Genomic DNA, 22683 nt, shown 5'->3' with positions numbered 1-22683 from the left:
GGCGGGACAGAATGACGTTAACAATGAGGTTATGAGTCCTTAAATCACTGATCGGCTCCGATCATGAGCAAGGAAGCTTTTCTTTCACAACTGCCTTTCGAAGCCCTACATCCAGTAAGAGAATACCAAGAAAAAAGCCTTGGCCTTCAGTGTTTAACTTCACTTGGAAACACTTCATTCCTGGTGCTCAGACCTGCCCCTCTTTCACTAGACTGTCTTTCCCCCTCCTAAAACAGAAGGTGCCCCTTATATATCTTACAGAGAGTTCATCTTTGCCCAGTCACATATGTAAATACTGAAACATGCAAGTCCTTTATATCCTATGAAGATTTAATCTACAAGCTAACTATGACGTAGCTACAGGTCAGCTACGGGCACCATCACCAGGAAAACATACAACCTCAAAATACGGCACTTAACTGCTGTTTTTCTATCAGAGTCCTATTCTGTTAACAAAGCAAAAAGATCACTCTGGGAAGAAGAGATGATCTCACCGAGAAGCAGTCTGCTGAGCCAGCTTTCATTATTTTACACATTCCGAGATCGGTAATTAAAAGCTTCCATCCAAACAAAGAGGACAAAATTCTCACACCAAGATTCCAAACCAAAAAGCGAGGATGAATCCTTACGAAAAGGCTTAGAGACAACCTTGGGGGAGCCAAACTGCAAACAGTTTGGGATGATTTGATATTCTCTGAATAGCAATTGCTTATTCAAGTATACAAATAGAGGTCAGACAACCAGTGCAAGGTATTTGTGCATGGAGCTCATATTTCATAAAGAAGCAGTGCAAAACTGAATAAAACTAAGGATAGTTTTTCCAATACTCTGTACCATTGCAGCAGCCACTTATTGTGCTGCAAACACTCGGCCTCCATTTGCAGGCAGAACACTGCTAGAATTTTGATTTTCACACTGGGTTTCTAGGGCACCAACCAAAGGTCTGTTTTTCTCCTGTCTCTCCACAGCTCCACCTTGAAATTCAGAAGCAAACAGCCCTACTTGCCTTCACACCTAGCATAAGGTCCTGTAACCAGAGGTTCTTTAACAAGAACTTGGCTGCTGATGTTTGAAGCAAAGCAAATCCCAGCTCCCTCCCCATCTGCAGCACGAGACACGTGGCTTTGTCAGAAAAGGAAGAAGATGTGACTTCAAGACACGCAGGGAGCAGATTTGTTGAATAAGAAGGTGCTATTTTTACAGTCACTGCACACTGTGAGACATGGAACAGAGACCTGGGCAGAAAGGTGCTTGGGCAGCAGTGCCCTGTGCAGGATGGGCTGCAATCTCAGGTCGAGAGACGCAAACAAAACACGTTCACGTCAAGTTTCAAGTAGAAAAGGCAGAATTAACTCAATTAATGATTCATTTTTAATTCTGTGAAACTGCATAGACAGGTACAGGGGAATTCATATCCAGCATGTGGCGCATCTGCAAAGTGCACCTAAAAGCCAGGGGCCCACAGATGCTGAGTGCAGCTGAAAATCAGAGTGGAGCTAGGACCCCTCTGGGAGCAAACATGTGCCCCAACACCTTTCTGTTTGTAAGCCTAGATTCCTGACGCTACTGATATCATCGCACACAGCCAGACGTCAAAACACAGTTCTGTGTTTCGTGCATGAGAAGCCAGATTGAAATTCTATTTGCCATTCGATCCTAAAAAGGCCAATCGGATTTTTGTTTCTGTATCATGGTTGATTTTACGGAGGAACGTCCCTGGAATCTACTGTGTTTCTTCAGTAGCACCAATGCTTCGACCTATGCGGTCCTTTTTAAAAGAAGTTTTACACAAATGAGTCAGCAAAGCACCAGCATTCAGCACTCAAAGTGCCTCACTGAGCCGAGCAGGGCCTTTGCTTGGGGGCTCCTCTTCTATACCCATGAAACAACACGAATGATTCACTGAAGTCCTCCTTCTGCCATGCAGTTCCGTGACTGGGAACAACCCCTGCAATCTCCATGCAATCACAGTCTCTGCAGAGCAATGAGAAAGAGCCCAGGAGAAACACACCCACACAGGGAGCTGCGAGCTGCCAGCCAGCCCAACATCATCTTCAACCTGAAAGTCATGCACGGTGACACAGCGTCCCAGAGAAGTGCTATTCAGGTGGAACTCAGGCAGATGGCAAATAGCTTCAGTTCAGTGGCCAACATGACATGAACACGGGGAAGCAGGAATCCAGCCCTACACAACATGAACCAGAGCTTGTAAGGATGATGGCTAAGAGCAGTGTGAGCACACAGCACTGCTTGTTGCAGGGGGAAGGGAGAGAAAATTATGGCTTTCTGATGAGGGATTCTGGAAAGTCATAACAGCAGCACAAGCTGTGCTTTAATTCCGGGATCTTCACAGTAACTTTAGGTTGGCATTCATTAAAAGCACATTCAGTCACCAAAAAAAAAAAGTTCCTTTCTACCTTCAGGGAAGATTTGCAAGACTTTCAGCTTTTGGCTTGACTTGAACAAAATATACAAACGGAATTGACTTTTTCTCTGCTGCCAGACAGAAAAATGAGAGCCCATGCTGGATGAACATGTAAGGACCCACCCCAGAGGCAGGACCCACCGCAGCCCCAGCAGCCAACAGGAGGATGCTCACTGTTTTGGCAGGCTTTGCATTTAGGCTCAGTTGCATCCAACGCCCTCAGCAAGAAAATGCGTGAGAAGTGACCTTCAGATGAATTGCCATCCATCCTCCATAGGATGCTGGGGGCAGGAGCTCCTGCCCAAAATCCTCTGCTAGGGGGTTCAATCCACAGTATTCTATGGTATTAAATCAGTAGCTTTCAAAACGTGCATTGTAACAATAGCAGTAATTTTGGATCAATGTAAATAATCACCTATAGCTTCTCGCTGTTGACTTTAAGCTATCCCTGAGCAATTGTTTCATTCTCTTATTCCATTCTGTAGGCAGCAAACACTAGCCAAGCTGAGTTAGGCTGCCATGGGCTCAAATCCATCACTGCATACAAGCTCAACCAGTAACAGGGCTCATTCTCCTGAAAAAGCTACGGCCAGGAGAAAGAGGCCATCTCTTGCTGGGAAATGAGACTGTTTGTCAACCCACAGCTTGCGCTGAGCTCATGGTGTCTGAAAAGAGCTTGTTAAAAGCAGGCAGCAGAGCCCAGAGTGAATGATAGCCTTTGTGGATCACTGGGGACTCCAGCAAAGAACACGTCTGTGTGTGCAATGCTCTCCATGGCTTGAGCAGAAATATCAGAGGAGCAGGCTGATTCATACCCAGTGATTTCAGAAAAGCCATGGCAAAGGTGAATTCAGCCCCAAGAATGGAATTTCTAGAAGCAGAGCACAAAGAAAACAAACAAACCAAAAAAACTAATCAGCTCATGACCAATGCTTTGATGAGTAATAGAACAGAATAGAATCATTAAGGTTGGAAAAGACCTCTAAGGTCACTAAGTCCAACCATCCGCTTACCACCAATATTGCCCACTAAACCATTGCTAAGATGTTACTAAGTTCAACATCTACCCTTTCCTTAGGGGCCTCCAAGGACAGTGACTCTGCCACTTCCTGCCTCTCTTTCTGAGAAGAAATTCTTCCTAATAGCCAATTTAAACACCCTCTGGCACAACTTGAGGCCATTCCCTCTTGTCCTATCAAAAATAGGACTTAACCTCTCTTCTCTTCCTCATACAAAACCACAGTGTTAGACTCGGGTTGCAGGAGGTCACTGAAATGACAGCTGGAAAGGCTGGAACCACCACAAAGGGACATCAGCTCCAGCCACATGCCATTAACCTTGGTCTTTGGTATTCTGCAGCATCTGCTATACTGTCACCCCTCTCTTTCTAAAACAAGAAGGGTTTTTTCCCAAACTGATGCTGAGCACTGGCAAAAGTCAAACTGCTCGCGTCCTGTGCCTTCCAACAATTTGCCAGCTCAGCTGCTTTGCATTTCAGGAGCAGCACAAAACAGCTAGATTGCATCTTTGAACCTGGCTGATTACTTCTTATATAAGACTTTAAAAAAAACACTGCACCAGACCCGCAATCCAGTCAAAGGCTCTGCAGATTCCTTCCCTTCCCATCATTGCATTTATTGACTAAAATCATTGGTTCAGCACATTACAATGCCCTGGCTCCTGAGGAGCTTCCTATTAATTTACCTACACCGAATTTCCCATGACTGCATCACTGTTCACTGTTATTTTATATGTATCTTAGGTTAAGCTCCTTAGCACTCAGCCTTAGATGCACTGAAGTGCTGTGCTGGTGCCTGCCCCTAGCAGTGTGCAGCCCTAAGGTTGAGCAATCCAGACATGAACATTATTTTTACATCCCTCCAGTGTTAACATATAGTCTTAGTAAAGCACAGAGTGCACAACGTTGTACTCAGGATGGACGCAGGCAGTAAAGATGCCCTTGAGGCTACTCCAAAATTCAAGTATCCTTTGGGACTGGAAGAAGCACAGTCTGTAATCCCCCTCTGCAGGGTGTCCAATGGATTGAGAAGATCCTGAGGCAACAATTTGTTTCATCCTCCCTTACCCTCACAGAACTCAAGATGGGGGAGATGAAATGAGGACCACAGCAGGAAAGAATTCAGTAGAAAATGGAGAAAAAAAAGATATACTGGCTTTATATATATACTGGCAATTCAAAATTCATGCCTAGAAAGACATGCAAGGAAGATATGAAGATCAGAGTGGCTGATTTTCCAGAAAACAGAATTGGACACAGACAGGTGAGAGGACAGCATTACGAATATCGCTGCTTGTTTTAACCATCGCCAAAACCAACCTGAGCACTGAGCAATGGAAGGAGCCTCTCTCTGAGGGCAATCCCTGCATTATGGTTCGTCCTCTAAGGATAAAACAGCCTTACCTGGCAAATGCAAGCAGCATGGAAGGTAGGGTACATTTTCCAGGTGGACTATTAAGCAAATCTTTGCCTGTTTGTGCATCTGATGATCACCCAGTATTGAAACCAGTCTTTTCAAGGATAAGCTTCAAGGAGTGCTGAAGTACCAACCAAACACGTAGTGAGGCTAACTCAGAGATGCAGGCTATATACCCAGGAACTGCTTTCATGAAACTAAGCCATGCCCCCTGACTCTTCATTACCCATTCAGAGATGGGATTTACCACGCTACTTCTGGGCTTCTGGTACTCGCAAGGCTCAGGCATGCGTCTCACTTAGCCTCTAGTCTGACACACAAGAAGAACAGCCAGCAGCAAAGAAAAAAAAAAAAAAAAAAAAAACCAAAAAAAAACAGCAAGGAAGGAAAAGATACAAGTTGGAACAATTAATGGAGAAAATCAGAGAGACGTATTTTGGTTTTGTTTCTTTTAACTGCAGTTTGTCGGCTTTCTGAAGGAGACAGAGACTGGTGATTTTGAGAATTAAAACGGACTCCAGAAAAAAAGCATGCAAAAATCCAGTTTCACAAACATGCTGCATCACTCAGTGCCACTCCTGGACTTCCGCCTGCCTGGCCTAAGGGGAAGAGCTGAGGGGGTTCCCCTGCCAGCATTCAAAGCATGCAAACTCTGGGCAACTCGAGAAGGTGCACGCTTGCTGCCAAAAGCAGTGTCTGGGGCAGGGAAAGAGACTCCTTCAGTGCAGGTGTGAAAGTAGATCTATTTATACATAAGGAATATAATACAGAGATCTGCGTGCCCTCACGGCCATCAGATGGGTGCACTAATGGATGCTCATTGGGAATTCTCTGAAGCCGCCTAGCAATTGTCAACTGGATGGAAACGATGAAATCACTGCTTGCACCAAACGCTCTGCTCTAGCTGTCTGTTCCCCACTGGATCTAGAAACCATTCACAAGGTCAATGTCAACACTAAGGAGAACCCGTATCCCTGCATCTGGTGGGACAGGCTGAGATTAGTCCTCTAGCTGCGTAGTAGAGGTGCTAGATAGGCAAGCCATGGCTTCCAAAGGCCACATGACTAGGCAAGGTCAATTTGCAGTGATCAGAAAGCCAAAGGAACGGTGATCAGCTGAAGGTGGGAAGCTGGTATTTCTCATGCTACTAACTTCATATTACTGTTCAGTGCAATGTAATTTGCAAGGATTCTCTGGACCCTGAGGAGGGATGAAGTGATAGGGAGGAAGGGGTCTCAGCACTTTTCAAAATTATTTTTATTGTCGTTGTTAAACTTCAGTTCCTGGCTTCCTTCATTGCTGAGCAGCCGCTGGCTTGCTAGCCCCGACCAAATTCCCCATCCTCATCTCTTTTTGCTCTGCACAGTAAGCAGACAAGGAAGCCTCTGATTTCTGAGCAATGGGGAGATTCCTCCGCCTTATTTTACTCATCTAGTACCTCTATTAAGCAGAGAAGTGATCAGAACGGGTGGTAGCAGGGTAGAGGGAGAATGAGCCGTGCAGCTTTTGATTAGTTCCGTGCGACGCATTTCCCGTGGTACCTAGAGTTTCCTGAGCAGCATCCGCATAGTGACTCTCTGCACGGTTTGCTTTTACTGGAAATGAGGGGAGAGTAAAAATTAGACCCAGAAGCAAATGCCAGACAGGAAACTTTCGATTACTGACTTGGGGTTTAAAGACAGGTGATCTGAGGGCCAGGTCCATGACAGGATTGTTATGCTTGAGCATTACATTAAAAAAAGGCATCAAGGGCATTTCTGAAATTTGTCTTGCTGAGATCAATCAATGTCATTACCAGACGTGACACATTCTGCATTGAATTGGTGGCATCAGTTCATCTGCAATTGAACGAATCCTGCAGGAAGATCTTTTTCAACTGCACTGGAAACAAAAAGCACTCTCTTCTTCCTCTAAATAGATTTTTAAAAAATACCATATTTTGATTATCCAAAGTATGGAGAGCCAAAAATTTAACTGATTTCCCCCAGCAACATCTGAAAGATTTGAATATATTAGTTTCTTTTTTCTAATACACATACATGTACCACCAAGAACACTAATTAATCTGTGAATTATTTGCACTTCTCATATAGCTAATAGTATAAGCTTAAGCCTGGCATTAAAAAAAAAAGATACACAGATTAAAACAGAGGGCGGTGCAGTTCCTTATGGGAAGCCATCTGAACATCAGCGCTCAGCACTGAGTTTTGCCCACTCCTTGGACGTCCCCTGTCACTTCTGGGGAGCTCCTGGCTCTGTGGACCCATCCCAGTGCTGCCCACTGATCCCCCCACCACCACAGGGGTATTCGTGCCATGGAGCAGCCCTCTGCCTGCGGCAGGTTGACGAGGTGGCCCTGCACGCAGCCAAAGCTGATGTCCCAGCTGAGCTCGTGGGCAGGCTGAGGGAGGGAAGGGCACAAAGCCCCACGCTCACATCAGCCTTGAGCTCAGCAATGGGCACAGGAGGGACGTGCAGGAATTCCTCCCGCATCCCGCGCGAGCTCAGCCCTCTCCTTGCTGAGGGCTCACAATAGGACCCCACGTCCCCAGGATGCCCCAGGAGCTCACAATGGGTCAGCATGTCCCCATGGAGTGGTGGTGCCACCAGGGGCTGAGCATCGCGGCACGGCTGTGGGGCGCTGAGCATGCAGAGCCTCAGGGTCCCTATGGAAAGATGCGGTTCCTTCTGTGCAAATAATCCGCTCCCTGAAAGGCAACTGATTATTTCCAGATTACTGTCGGTCCCAGCATGAGTCTCTGCCACCAGTTTAACAGGTTAAAGTCAGCAACCCTGGGTTGGCAAGAGCAGGGGTCCCCTGAGTCAACCAAAGGCATCCTCTAGCGCGTCCTAAAGCCTGAATCATAGCCCTGAGCAGAGCTATGGAGGTAGAGTGCATCTCAGACAGACACGTACATACACTGATAAAGAGAGATATACGCACAGATATACATACACATTACAGAGTGGCCCAGTCCAGCGTTCACTCAACGTGATGGCCAAGATCTTGCTGAGTTCATTAGGGCTGGGGACAAACCACCGCTGAGGACCACCAAATGGGGTTCTGGGGACAAACCACCAATGAGGTTCCTCTCATTGCCTACAGAACTTAACTCATGCTGGACAAAGTAATCTGACTTTCAGCTTCCCAGCTTCCCAGAATTTTTCTGTTTCTTCTTCTCTAACATTAATGGATTATTATGATCATCCAGTTCTTTCATCCTGAATTTCCTGCCCAACAAACCTAGTCATATATGCTTTCCGATCCAAATCATTTGGAGCATACCTCTTCCACAAAAGCCTCTGCAGCCCTGGCTAACCACCCATCTGCCTTTTGAACATTACAGTCAGATGACAAAATCAAAGTGAATTTTCAACCTGACTAGGAGAGGAGCAATCAAATTTCTCCTTGCATGGTATTGGAGAGCTTGGATTTGTGACCCAGACCCCATGGACTCAGAGGTTACCATTGGTGCAGAGCCCGAAGCAACTCCCAGTATTTTTTTTTTTTTTTTTTTTTTTTTTTTTTTTTTTTAAATGGAAGGAAAATAAAAATGGCAAAGAAAAGCTCACGGTGGAGAATAAAACAGAGATAACAGAAAGAGATCATAACCTGTTTCCTTGATGGCTGTCCCACTGTACACCAAGACCCAAGCAAAGGCCACCAGAATCATTCCAGGCGACCCCAAGTCCCCACCTCACTAACCTGCTCACATCCCCACATCCCCCCAGCTCAGGCTGCCACTCTCCCAGTGCCATCTCAACAGAAATCAGCAAAGCCACAGCAGTACTGGGGGCAGAGGGCATAACTGCGAGACCCCAGGGACTGGCCAGTTCTGCACAGCACATTCCCACAAGCTGAGTCAGCATCTCCACTCCAACTTCAAATGCTGGAAGATGCAACACAGCAGAAAAGCCATTTCTGTGGTACTTGCCGTAAGGATGTCCTGGTGTTCTATTGGTTATGGATATAGGAAATCAGCCACTCCTACAAAGAGCTGCAATAGGAAGAAGATCCAGCTGTGCCCAGATGGGACACTGGACATTTTGTTACTTTGATGGAAATGGAAAGGGGAAAATGCTTCACTTGCCAAAGCAGTAACAGAGCAGTGCTGGGGTCTGCTAGGAGAAGTGACTCAGCCAGGGAGTTTTCAAACTCATGATCACCAATGACAAAGCAGAGCTAGAGATACACCATTGGGTGGAATGGCAGAGGAGATGAGAGCACTCCTGTAAGGACAGGATGACACACCAAGAATCAGTGGGGCTGCTGAAAATCAAAGCAGATGGGAGATTTGGGATGTCACTGTGAAAGCCCCAGAGACTTTTATTTGAGAAGCAGCTGATTTGGGGTCCCCTGAATATACGGACTTCTGTGCAACATGCCTTCCTGAAGGCAAAGCAGGAGCAGGGAGAAGTGATACTGTCCTAATAAAACAGAGATGGAAAGAACTTTGACTCTGCCCTGGCAACTGAACTGAGCGATCTGCAAAGTCCTCTACTGTCACACATATGGCAGCCACAGACCCTCAGCTTTAGAGTGCCTGGGTTCAAGGTTTAGCATCTTCCGTGGAAGAGCATTGTTGCAGGAAATGGACACAGGAGCAGGAAACCCTGATGAAGGACCCATATATAGTAAGAGAAACTTTCAATAAGGACAGCGAAAGGCTGTTTTTACTTCTTTCTGTGGCATAAGGTTAAGAAAGCATTGTAGAACCTGAACAGGAAAAACCTGCAATCTCTATGAAGAAATATGCTATCATTTAACTTACTGTGCTAACTGATGAGAATGAGGGCTGCAAGAGGACAGAGATGCCTGCAGAAGGAAGACCAGTACCTGGGACCACATGAAGAACAGTGGTCCTCACAGTTCTCCAGCTATGGAGGTGCTGGGGTTGAGCAGGGATTTCTTGTGACAACGCAGTCCCTGATACAAGGGCAGGTGACCAAGATTTCAGCCTTCCTCTGCTCCCAGAGAGTATTTCCCTGCTTTAATCAAGTTGAATGGAGGCTGCCTTTGTTCTCACCACACCAACTGGGACCCTGAGTGGGGAAAAAAGAGACATTCTGGCTCGTTGAAACATGATCTTAGTGATTTGATTTATTTGGCAGGGAGTGGATGGAGTGCTATGGAGGTTCTGCTTGCAAAGAAAAACCTCAAATGAAATACAGGAGAAAAAAAAAAAGAGGAGTAGGGGGAATAAAGGAAGGATGAAATTTCTTTCCTTTACTTGGCGCTGTATCTGCACAGACATCTTTGGTTGGATTTTGTGCTAGGAGAAAATTAGTTTCTGGCCTCTGATAAGCTAAAAGGCACAGCAGAAAGTTTCATCTGCAAAATGCCAGACCACTAAAAATGCATTTTCCAATATTTGCAATATTTAAGCTAAGTTTTGAGATATGGGATGGAAGACCTGAAAGCCAAGCAGATGATCTCCACATATCATCAGTTTTGCATCCTGGTCCTTAAGAAAAAAAAAAAAAAAAAAAAAAGGAGATTCAGTCCCAAAATTACTTCTGTTAAGAACTTGGGGAAAAAAAAAAGAGGAAGAAATCCCAGAATTCAATAGTTTGAGAAGGACGAAAAGTCTCCCAGAAGCATCCCAAGCACCAGCCCTGTTGCTTTCCCTGGGACATATCAAGCCATAGAAACTTTCCTTCAGGTCAGATTTTTGGCTGGCCTTGGAAGGTGCTCACCACGTCCAGAGGGCACCCAGCGGAGCACGCTCTGCACGTGAGGGGAAGCAGGGCAGGGACTGGGCATCACTCAGAGAGCGAGGCAGGGCTGGGCTGTTTCTGCCATGCAGCTCAGTGCCGTGCCAGAGAGCCCTTCTGTGCCTGGGAGATGCCACCTTGGTGACATGGCGATGGCTCTGTGCTCAAAGTCACCTCCACGTTGGATGGTGGTGGCACAGACAAAGCAACACCACCATTGGCACACCTAAAGCCCCTCTTACACCATTCCAGCTACAACTCCAGCAACGAAAGGGGAAAAAAAAAGCAGCGTCAACCAAAGCCCTGCTGTCACCCCAAATGAAGGTCTGCAGCCCTACCGACTGCTGTCCCTCTGCCCCACAGCCTCACTATCCTCATAGCCACCCAGGCAGACTGCAAGGAGAGATGATTTAAGGTCCAGCATTACACGTAGATACATTGGACTGCCACAGCACAGAAAAAGCACATTAATACCTCGATGCTTCCCTCGATGGTGCCACGACATGGTACACATACATACACACACACAGATCTACAGGTAATGCATGGGGATGGCGTGTTGGCAGTGATACAGACCTTGGCGATGGTTCAGGCTGCTGCTCTTTCCTTTAAACAGAAGCAATAGTACATTAGCATGGTGTCAGGTGGCAACAGATGTTGCTGCTTCACTGTTAAAACATAACGAAAAGACAATACCAAACAGTACAACTAAGTGGAAGTTGTGGACAGAAGAGAGGGAAAGGAGTACTTCATTCTTGGAGTTTCTGTCCTGGACAGGAGATCACTGGAGACTCACACAACCTCAGAGAAGACACATACAATGCACATCACTGCTCCCAACCCATCCTTGTGCCTATGCATGACTCAGATACCCCAGGACCGTGTGATGTGGGTGAGAAAGGAAGACACCTGTGTGCTCAGAGAGCAGCTCCTTCCTTTGGAAAAGCACCTCCCCAAGTGATTTCTGCACACAGGGATAGATTGGAGTGTCTTCTGTGAGCCTGGGGTACCTGCTTTTCCCTCCTAGCCAGTAGGAAAAAACTGGGAGGGGGTACAGACCCCTGGTCCCAGATCCTCCACCTCAGCCATCCTTTCTGTCATTGGCAAAGGCTCTGTGGAGGGAGTGGGGACCACAGTTCTTGCATGCAGTTTCCCACTGAGATCCCAAACCACTTGCACTGAAAAAAAACATGGATCTTGAGGACAAAGTGAGGTGAAGACCTGCAAAAGGCTAGGCAGAACATCACAAGCCAACCTATGGCCGCACTAAAGAAGTCTCCCTTTTACTGACCAACAGCTTGGTTGCATTTCCCTGCGGTATGAGGAAAATATGTCCTGCCTTCAGCTACTCACACCTCCTTCACACCAGGCTGAAAGAACAGCCTCATCCATGCAGCTCCAGAAGAAAGTGAGCAGACAGTGAATGTCAGCAGTGTAAAGATCTGCATCTCCTGGTTCCTTCCAGGCACCAGCTGGCTATTGGGGGTGGGGGGACAAACTGGATTGAAGAGTCTAAAAAAATGCCTTCATCCCCCTGCTCTGTGCTCAGCTCAGCCCCAACCTCACACATTCACACTCAATCTGTAGTCTGACCCGTCTGTGGGTCTCCAGATCCCTGCATTCTGCAGGGTCACAGCCCAGGCAGGTGCTGTCCCACCCACAACTCACCAGCTCAGCATCTCCTTTCTATCCCCAGGGCTTTGCACTGCCCCTGTCACCAAATGGGGTGAACCACCTTGCTTAAAATACATGACATGATCGCTCCTGAGTGCAGACTGAAGCTGCAGGATGCCTGGGCTTATAAGGCAATTGTTGCTATCTCACCAGAGCAAATTTAGCAGGCATGAGGTGGTGATTCTGGCTGACTGATAGCCTCACCCAGAGGACAAGCAGAGCTGTGCTGAGCAGGACGGTTTCCAAACTGCAGGATGCTCACAGCAATGCTGCAAGTCTGACCCACCACTGCCACGTGCTGCGCTCCAGCTCAGCAGGATCTTTGACTTTTGTAACCTGTTTATGGAGCTACGGGAATCTGGGACACAGTGCTTCAGTCAGGGGAGAGAGACCAAGGGAATATCCTTTTGGTTTTTCTCACCACTAAATCCTGCCTGCTCTTAGGGAAAGATGGAGGGTAGGCAATGAATTAGCACATCGTGGGCCTGAACGTCCTCTGAGGGCAGTGAGGAACAGGAAGGTCAGAGGCAAACCAAGAATACCACCTTGAGCTGACCCTCTGAAAGTACCACTTTGCATTTCCAGCCAAGCATTGTAACGTTACTCCAGAGACAAATTAGGCTGAAGAAATGCATGGGCAGCATGGAAGAGGGGCAGGGAGGAGATTGCTGAGCAACCCGTGGGGATGAGCTGCCAACACCTCTCACATCTTCAAGGTTGCAGACACGCAAAAGGCAGGAATGTGGGGAAAAAAATAAGAAAAAAAAAAGAAAAAAAAATGCAGTGAGGAAGTGTGAGCTTTCCAAGCTCTCCTAACTCTGTTGCTGACCTGAATGTCAGTCCCGATTTGCTCTTCAGGTTCCTCAGGAGCTCCAGCTGGTTCAAAGGAGGGATGAGTCTACAGGAAGAGAAAAAAAGAGTGTTAACGTTTGGGCAGAGCTGACCCCAGAGCCTCCTCTCCTGGAAGCTTTGCCTGCTGTCCCCTCCTTTCACCATATCTCAGTGCCACTGACTGCAGTGGGGCAGGAACTAGCTGCTCCCAAAATGACCACAGCAGGGTGGTAGGAAAAGACTGGGACAGCAAGAGAGAGAGAAATTGTCTGCTTCCCCGCACTCCTGACCATCAGAGCCTGGCAGCATTTCTGGGCAGCATGGGGGTGCTGTGGCAGCTTTGCTGGATGTCAGGTGAAGAGATGCTTCTGTGCTGGAGGCAGATGGGGAAACTCAACCCCGCGCTCTCAGGATGTGTGAGATGTATGCAGAGAGCAGCCTGTGGGGAACGGGAGGCAGTGAACCAGGAAAGGCAGAGCGCTACTGGGTGGAGATCCCCACGTTCTCTACTGCCTGCAGATGATTTTGCCCCCAGTAGAGTCATAGCCCTGTATGATGGCTTTCTGGATCAGGAAAGAACCAGGGCTTTCCTTTCTTTCTCAGGCTCACCCTATGACTTGCTGCAAGCTCTGTTCTGGGCTACCAGCACATGCTGCTGTAGGGCTACATGTCATGGCTGTGCTATAGGGTGCAAAGCAAACTCAGCAGCTTTCAATAACCTTGCTTTCAACAAGGATAGGGCTACAGCCCAAAGAAGCACAGCTCCCAGGAGGGGTCTGTTCATTCATACTGGGAAAGGAACCACAGGGGCTTTGATGGAAGCAGAATCTGCTCAAACTCCCCCAACCTACAGCTGAGGATTGGAAGGAAAGGAGAAGGAATAGGGCTGTGACAAATTTTAAGCCATTAAGAGACCAACAAGCTCACAGTTTTCCTCTAATTGGAATAAAAAACAACACCTGGAAAAGCCTTTCCTCCGCACGCACAAATCCCACGCTCAAAAACATGACTGATCAGCAGAACAGATTCAGCGTTCAGAAAACTGAGGCAATCAAAAAAACATTCTGATCTTAAAGACGAAGGAAAGAGTAAAAACAGGGCTGAAAAATTTGGCTCTCCTCCGCAGTGCAGCTCTGCACACTTCCACCCAGAGGCAAGCATGCCCTGAGTAGGTGAATTAATGATCCTCCTCATTTGAGGTGTCAGGAAGAGGCTGACCTTTGTGCACTGGAGCAGTGTGCAAGTGCTGGGCTGACACCTCTGTGCAAACCCACCACAATATTTGCAGACTGATGCCAAGACGGGAGCAGGAGGTGCATTAAAATCAAGCACAAAGTGTACTGCTAAATAAAAAGTGTATTCAGCACTTAATGCTGAGTGCACAACTATTCTTCTTTAGAATCATGGAACATCCCAAGTTGGAAGGGAGCTATGAGGACCATCGAGTCCAACTCCCCCTCCTTTGTGGAGTTCTCTGCTTCAAAGAGCTCCACAGGGCAACGAACCCAATTTCTCAAGCCAGGATCACAAATGCATGGCTCTGATGCAAGTCACAGAGCTGAAGACTTCATGAGCTCATCGAATGGAAGGATTTGAGGTCCCTGTTCGCTAAATAGAAAGATTCAGGATCCCAATTCACTACATGGAGGGATTCAGGGTCTCAGGGGGACCCTTCCCCTTGCATTAGCCCACAACCTAAGGTCTGCACTGTGCAGAATGTGACAACCTTGTTGGTCAGCAGAGATGCTTCCATGCAGAGCTGATGACATAAGCAACACAGAGACTCACTGCTGCTGCAGTAGGTGTGGGCACAGTGCACACGTGGTGAAGAAAAGAATGCTGTGCTGAAAAGACGATTAATAAAAATGGGCACCAACTCAGACCCATATAGACCCCAAACGTGATCCATAGTGACTGCTCAGCCTAACCTGCCCTAACAAAAGCAGCGTAACTGCTCTGCATTGCATCACTTCACCACAACCTCAAAGGGAAGCCTGCTGCCTCAGGGCTCTGTGTGTTTTTCTCTCTCTCCTCCAGGTCCTCGTGCCACTTGGTCAGCAAGGAAGCATGTTTTGGTGAAGGGGAGCTGGGTGAGGTCTGCATGCTCCAGGAGCACACACAGCCCACACCACCACTGGAACACCCAACTGCAACCCATCACCTCTTAGGACCACACATAAAAACACCGCACTGACTCCATTCCCCAAGCCAAAGGGAAGGTACAATTGCTTTTCCTGGTAGCACAGACAACGATCAAGCATTTGGGGACAGTGGGGACACCATGCCTCCAGCCAGGACATCACAGAGACCCCACAACATGAGGAGGGAGGGCAGCAGCACACAACAGAGCACAGGAGCACACACACACAACACACACAGACGGTGATGATTTGTTTGAACAGCCCCAGTATGAGCAATGAGGGAGGGGGTGATGAGAAGATGGATACCATGATGAGGACTAAAACGAGTCTCCATGCTGTGCTGGAGTTCTACAAGGAGCTTATCACACTCACCATGACTTTGTCTCCAGTTTAAGTCATTCCTCCATAACAGGGAATACTTATGAGACTTATGAAATATGTTATGATAAGAGCTGGAGTGGAAGCATTCTTATTTCACTTCCAGCAGTAGAAAAATGCCCAGTCCTTAAAGCAGGCTGCTGTCCCAGACAGCACTCGATGTGCACTCAATCACACACTTTCAATCATGGATGCTATTTGCTGTAAATAAACCACACAAAAGTAATAAGTGTGATTGAGTAAGGCAGCAAAACTCGCATCCGTGAAAACTGGAACCAGGCTTGCAAATCAGGCACTAAATCACACCTGTGTTAATGCACCTAGTGAGGATTTAAACTGCTCTAAGAACTGAGCTTGGCCCACAGTCTCCAAACGTAAGCCATTAATTCCACATCTTCAAATATTGCCTTTACTGCACCTTCAGGTACCCACCTCATATAAAATATGCCTATCATCTGAAAACCTGCTCTCTTCTGCAGAATCTGAGATAATGTTGTTTGTAATAAATCTCACCCCAGCCACATACACGTCTGTTTGATTGGATTGAAAGGTCAGCTCTCAGAAGGAACAACGGGGACTAATAACTGCTTGGCTCCGGGTCAGTTACCGAAGGAAAAATAACCAAAACATAATTCCCCTGCTGAGATGGGACACTCCTTTTCCAAGCATCACACTGAATTACTGAGGGAAATCGTGAGCGATCACTTTGGCTTAGCACACTACATTTGATATCTCATTCTCCTTTGAAAAACAGGCACAGCCACTGCTGCAATTTTATTCTGCACTACCACCAATGTGTCCCGTGGTGCCACCAACACCACTCACACCAGCAAGGGCAGCAGACTCAGAGATACCCGGGGTGCACAGCTCCTACAACACTGAGATAACACTGATGGATGGGAAAAGAGGGCTGGGGAAAGGGCAACAAACATGAGTGATGGCAGAGGAGAAATGGAAACATGAATGGGGAGGTATTCTTGTTAAGAGTTGTATGATCTGGAGGAGGTTGTTAAGACCATCAAGAAATCATCGTTAATAAAGCGAGCTTATCAAGCACTCTCCCATTCTCCTTCCTTAAATCATCATTTTGGCACAGTTTCCCAACACTTGTACAAACCAATAGCTAAAACACATATGGAGGCACACGGAGTTAGTCAGCAGGCAGCAGGATGGACGGTCTGGTTTGGGGTTTCACTCATTCTTTTTAAAAAAAAGAAAAAAAAACACCTGACTTTCAGAGCTTTCTGGTTTTTTTTTTTTTTTGTTAAAGGCTCTGTATATTACAGTCCCAAACGAAGAACAAGGAGTGACATGACACACGGTTCAGAGTCACATGCATGTCATACCTGGAGGCACCGTACGTTTGCGTTTGCGTGCTTTTCAAGAGTTTTCACCAAAGAAAACCAAAGGGATAAGAGAAAGGAAAAAAAAGAAAAAAATGGAGGGAGGGAGAAAAGAAACAGAACAAAGAAAATTAGCACATGAACCAAGTGCACTCTGGGAGCAGGTGAGCTGGGACCAGGCTGTGGGTGAGCATCAGTGCAGGCTGAGCTTGCTCCCTGCTCCTCACATCACTGCCACCCATGAGACAGGCTGCTGGCACCTCGCTCCCAAAGCAAACGGGCACCACGGGGCAGGGAAAATGCAGGGGGACTCCGAGAGATCTTCAGGGAGGAATCCTCAGCCCTCAGTGCTACCAGCCAGGGGCTCCTTGGACCAGGAGGATGGCTCTAAGGAGCTCCAATGTTTACTGAAACGTGACATTTCAGTAACTATTTTTTAGTGCAAATATATGAATATAGCTGAAAACAATATCCTGTTCTCTTGAGTGATTATAGAGTAATTTTGGGGGTCTTGTTGTTGTTTGGTTTTGGTTGTTGTTGTGCTTTTTTTTTTTTTTTTTCAATATTGGTTTTGTTTTTTTATATAGGAGCCAGATGTATATTGCAGATTTGCTTTACCACATCTTGAATCTCAACATCCAAGCTGAGATGCTCTCAGAGTCCACCCTATTTTCCCCAGCAGAGAGAAACCAGCTCTCCTGCAGTGCTCTGAGTGATGCTCTGGGCACACGCATGCTCCTCCAAGTCATGGCTACCAATTTTCCCCACCAAACAGCCCCTCTTTTCAAAGGTGCCTTGGGAAGAGACGTAAGCTCAAGTCATGAGGCTCCTGCTAGGAGGAACAAGCAGCCCAATGTTGAGCAGAAAAGGTGCTAAGGCAGCAGTGACTGCAGCTCACCTCTGGCAGAGGGGATGCTGTGTCCCCCTACCCAGTTCCCAACCACAGCCTGTAGCTAAGCTGCACGCAGCAACCAACACCATGGCATTGGGCTCAGGGTGCAGCTGTTGGTGCGTGCCAGCTGGCTTGGAGAAGTGGGTAGGAAGGGTAGATGGGCAAAGTGAGAGATGGAAGCGGCAGCCAGAACATACAGTTATCCCCTTTTTAAATTAGGGGACAAGTATTCTGAATGATTTCAGCTCAACACATCCAAACCAGACTCAAAAAGAAGTTCACCACTTGCTTGGTAAAAAACAAACAAAGAGCTGAAGCCATCAGGGCTCACCTCTCAGGTGATGATCAGGTTACCTGTGCACAGATAGCAATTGGAGTTTTAGGGTGAAGCTGAGAGAAGAGAGCCCCATGCCCAAGGAAGTACTGGATGCTCTTATCCTCGTGCCAAAGGGTGCCCCTGTATGTCTGGCTGCATGCTAAGTTTGGGATTTTCAAGAGCAGTATAACCATGACCAAGCCCACTGAAGCCAATGCTGGCATTGTGTGCTCTGCAGAGGGCTTTGGGCCAGGTCCTGCTCCCCTCAGCAGCTGCTCCCAACCAACGCAGAGGTGGGACAGGGAGAGTTGGATGAGTGGGTTTTAATGCTATTGGGAAACAGTTTGATTCTGTTTCATTGAGTTGTTGTTTTGTTTTTTTTCTTAAAGCAAAATCTTGATGTCAGTTCATAAATACCTTTAGGAAACAAACAACCAATCAGGCACACACTGGGAACGAATCCAACCACAACTTACTGACCATGACAATGTGAATTCCAACAGGCTTCTAAGATGGATTAACAGGCTGGCTAACACTTCAAACATGGACTAATGCTTGCCCTGGGAAATGCATTCGAATGGCTAAAAGGCACCAGTAACACAGAGGGATTTTGCATCAGCACCGGCACAACCCAGAGCTGGACAACAGCTCTGCACCACAAGGACTGGGAGCACAAGGAGCCCGCCCCATCGTGCCCCCAAAAAAACCTCACAAAGCTGCAGGAATATCCAACCAACACCATCCAGAGAGATCTGGGCAGTTTCAAACACCCCAGAGAGGAATGCACAGCACTGCCCAGGCAGGAAAAGGGACGGGCAAGGAAAAAAGGAGAAAAGGAAAGAGGAAAAGGAAATTGGAACCAAGGCCAAATGCACCTGGGGACGGCACCAGGGCAGCCCAGAGGGACAGAAGAGTGCTGAAAGGCAGAAGGACCATTAGAGCCTGGTGGAGCAGCACGAATTGCTGCACGCAGGGCAAGGCAGCATTTACCTAGGTCCGGGGCAGCTTGGAGTCTTCACACCTGGGCACGGCACTGTCACAACACAACGCAACTACCCCGGGCTTGGAGAAATAAAGGTGAAAAGAAGAGCACGTACATACACACAGAGATGAAAAGAAAAAAAAAAATAACAGGGAAATTAAAATTGAGGCCAAAAGAAACACAAAATGAAACACAGCCAAAAAAAAAAACAACAAAAAACCCTTGAAAAAAAAGCATATTCTGGCTTTTAAGAGATGTGGAAATTTTTTTTTTTAAACTTAAATAAATAAAAAGTTTAAATGAATAGCAACTTAAATGAATAATAAAACTCTACATCCAGGTAACAAACATGGAAACATTAGCACCATGAGGCAGGCAGCACAAGGAGGAAGTACCTGTACATGGGGACGGTGACGGTGCGCTCGTAGTACTGCCACGTAGAGTGCAGGTCTGTGCGGGACAGGTTGGTAGCATAGAACCTCCATGCAGCCTGGGAGGAGACAGGGTGGAATGGAGACACAGGCTGAGTTTCATAAACTTCTACCAACACCAATTCTATGCTATCTGTGGGTCTGACATTTTGCCTTCTCTTTGATATGTGACAGATTTGGGACGCTACCATGATGCCACCGACCTATTTGGCACGTGACACATTTGGGATGCGACCACAGTGCCAACGATTTACTTGACATGTGACACATTTGGGGTGCTACCACGATGCCACCAATCCATTTAGCATGTGATACATTTGGGGTGTGACCATAGTGCCGATGATCCATTTGGCACGTGACACACTGGGGGTACTACCATGATGCCACTGATCACAGCTAAAGATGCTGCAGGTACCAGGCACTCGCTGACAGGAGCACTACTGCTGTGCATTGGGGAGCCACAAAATTTGGAGAGAAGGGAGCAGAGGAGTGTAAAACCACTCTTCAAGCTATCCGCCAAGGCCAGCCTTCTGTGCAGACATCTGTTAGCATGGAGAAAGTGCTCCCAATTGTAACTTGGTATCAGTATAAATATTCTCTTTGAAAAAAAAAATATATAATTGGTGAAACAGACTGTCCCAGTGTATTTGTCTCACTGTGCTGGGCTGAGTTTCATTCCTTTTCTCCCCCAGACTGCCTTTCGCATATGCTGCATCCCTATGGCTGCCTTCCTAGCATTTGTTCTCAGACAAGCCCAGCCACCAGCTGCTGTCTCACACTTCAGACATGCAGCACCGTTTTTCTCCTGCCCTGCTCCTAGAAGTCCATTTAGACCTCAACATCAGGAGGATGCAGCCCTGAGGCTCCCAGCTCCTAACCTGAATCAGGCCTGCTGCTGGGTTGCGTCTCTTCTCAAAGTGTTTTTGCCGATGCTGCTCCTGAACCTTCAGAGCAAACCCCGAACCTAAAATGCCCTGGGGAAAAGAATGAAATTGTGCAGTTAGCAGGTGTTAGACAAGCTTTGAGAGGTTGCAGCCAGCTTTTGTTCCACAGCTTTGTTCCATCTCATTTTTGCTTCAAATGCATCAGGAAAGGAGCAAGGAGCCCTCAACCAAGGCAGCCCCAAATGTGGGCTCTGTTGGTGCTCGCCGCTTTGGTAAAAGCAGCTGATAAAACACGAAACATCCATATCATACAAGCATGCAGCAAATCACCCCTATGAGGGAAAATCAGATCCATGCAACACTGCAATAGGGAGCAAGGTGATTTACTGAAATGGCACAGCCACCCCTAGGAACAGCAGCAGGAATATGGTTTCACTTCAATAAACATTTTCCATCTCATTTGTGAATAACTACATCCACGTTTTCCATCCTGTTTGCTCATATGCACCATGGCTGTCCACACAGAGTGGACACTTTTTTTTTTTCTTCTTTTTTCTTTTTGACTCAGAAGCAGCCAAACAGTTGAAGCCAGGAGTTCTTCAGGCACGTGAAGCCACAGGATGGTGGTAAACAGGTAATAACTCAGCCCCCCCCACTGCCCACACTCACGGCAGGGAGAGCGAAGAAGGAAACACCGATGAGTGTGAAGGTTGCAGCCAGCAGTCGCCCATTCCAAGTCTGTGGGTACTTGTCCCCATAGCCAATGGTGGTCAGGGTGATCTGCAAGAGGAGAACCCCAACCCTCAGTCACATTGCTTTCTACTGGAAATCACATAGCTTGGGTTGGAAGAGACCTTAAAGCCTTTTCAGCTCTGACCACTGTCATGGACAGGCACACCTCCCATAGACCAGGCTGCACAGGGCCCATTCATGGTCATGGGCACCTCCAGGGATGGGGCCCCCACAGCTCTGGGCAGCAGTGCCAGAGCCACACCACACTGTGAGTAAAGCATTTTATTTTCTGTTGCCATTTGATCCAAATCTCCTCTATTCTAGTTTAAAACCATCCACCCACACCTTGTCCTAACACTATCTCCCCATGTAAAAACTGCTCTTCATCATTTTTTAATAAGTACTGAAATAAAATACTAAAATAATAATAACATAAAGCAATGCCACCAAAATTCCCTGAGCAGATGGTGGGGAGCAGACAAGCTCGGGGGCCATCCTGCCTTCAGCACATCTCAAAAGAAATCAAGGTTATTTGCACTCATAAGGATCTGATGCTGTTTATTGCCCATTTTCCCAGCAGTGCTTATTAGCCACTCTCCCCTCCTACTTAAAAACTGCACATTAGCTCAACAGGCTGCTTTGTACAACCTAATTTAGAGGTATTTTTCCCCTCCTCAGAATTAATGTAATGTACCAAGAGAGGCTGGCAAGCTGTTCTGTGTGTTTCGGGGAAGGAGCTGAGAGATCTGCTGGAAACAAATAATCATTGAGCTTCAAACTGCAGCAAAAGGTGATTTTTCCTGCTTCTGTCCAAGAACCTCACAAATGGAGAATGCTGGGCCCTCCATCAAGAATTGAGGAAAAGTTTGGAGAGCCTGGGACACACAGGACAGGGAGGACCGGTACGATGGGATGTCCTTATGGAGACTTCTGCCCAAAGGACCCAAGGTCCCTCACCCTCAGCCCCAAGGACAGAGCTGTCTCCAAGGGTGGTGGAGTCCTGATGGAACTGACATGCTGTCGGAAACCTAACGCCTTCAGCCTGGAGCAAAACTGTTTTAATCAAATGGAAGCCCAATCCCCAAGCACCGTTTAATAGCACCCACTAAAAGCCTTATCAATTAGCTGCCATTTTGACAAAGCATTTAGTAAAATGTATCTACGTGGCTATTCTGTGCTGAAATACTGAGCTGAAGCAACACTCACTCCTTAATCACCGCAAAGTTGGGTTACAATTTTTTACAATCTATGGAGACAACTGCAAGGATTTGGAGCCACTGAGATGAAATCAGGATACAAGCTCCTGAAACCGACAGCTGATTTGTTCTGCTCATTTCTTAGCATGTCTGCACTGGACGTGTGAGCCGGACAATGACAAAATCTGCTCGTTTTAATGAGGCTGAAATGTCACTGTCAGATGGACAGGAGCAACACCACGTGGTGCTCCAACACCTCCTGAAATGGGGAATGAGGTGGGAAGCTCTGCACGCAGCTCCCCAGCCCG

General features: G+C 47.1%; 1 protein-coding gene across 5 annotated transcripts in view; it reads right to left on the bottom strand.

Annotated features, from left to right (window-relative positions):
* Positions 1-22683, bottom strand: part of KCNQ2 (potassium voltage-gated channel subfamily Q member 2) — a 56902-nt gene that overhangs the window by 11340 nt on the left and 22879 nt on the right. For 3 of the 5 annotated variants that reach the window (XM_042832389.1, XM_042832391.1, XM_042832393.1), the window contains exons 6-11: positions 21117-21227; positions 20442-20537; positions 19528-19622; positions 16946-16975; positions 13079-13147; positions 11152-11181 (exon numbers count right to left, since the gene is read on the bottom strand). In XM_042832389.1, coding sequence (XP_042688323.1) covers positions 11152-11181; positions 13079-13147; positions 16946-16975; positions 19528-19622; positions 20442-20537; positions 21117-21227 — 431 coding nt within the window. Of the gene's footprint in view, positions 1-6401; positions 6456-11151; positions 11182-13078; positions 13148-16945; positions 16976-19527; positions 19623-20441; positions 20538-21116; positions 21228-22683 lie in introns of all 5 variants that reach the window. The other 2 variants (XM_042832390.1, XM_042832392.1) reach the window with 2 other exon arrangements.

The sequence above is a fragment of the Centrocercus urophasianus genome, unplaced genomic scaffold, assembly GCF_019232065.1.
Source record: "Centrocercus urophasianus isolate 14NV4802_14NV808 unplaced genomic scaffold, USGS_Curo_1.0 seq_38, whole genome shotgun sequence".
NCBI classification, from domain to species: Eukaryota; Metazoa; Chordata; class Aves; order Galliformes; family Phasianidae; genus Centrocercus; species Centrocercus urophasianus.
The sequence above is the reverse complement of the archived record's forward strand: the minus strand, read 5'-3'. Positions and strand labels throughout refer to the sequence as shown.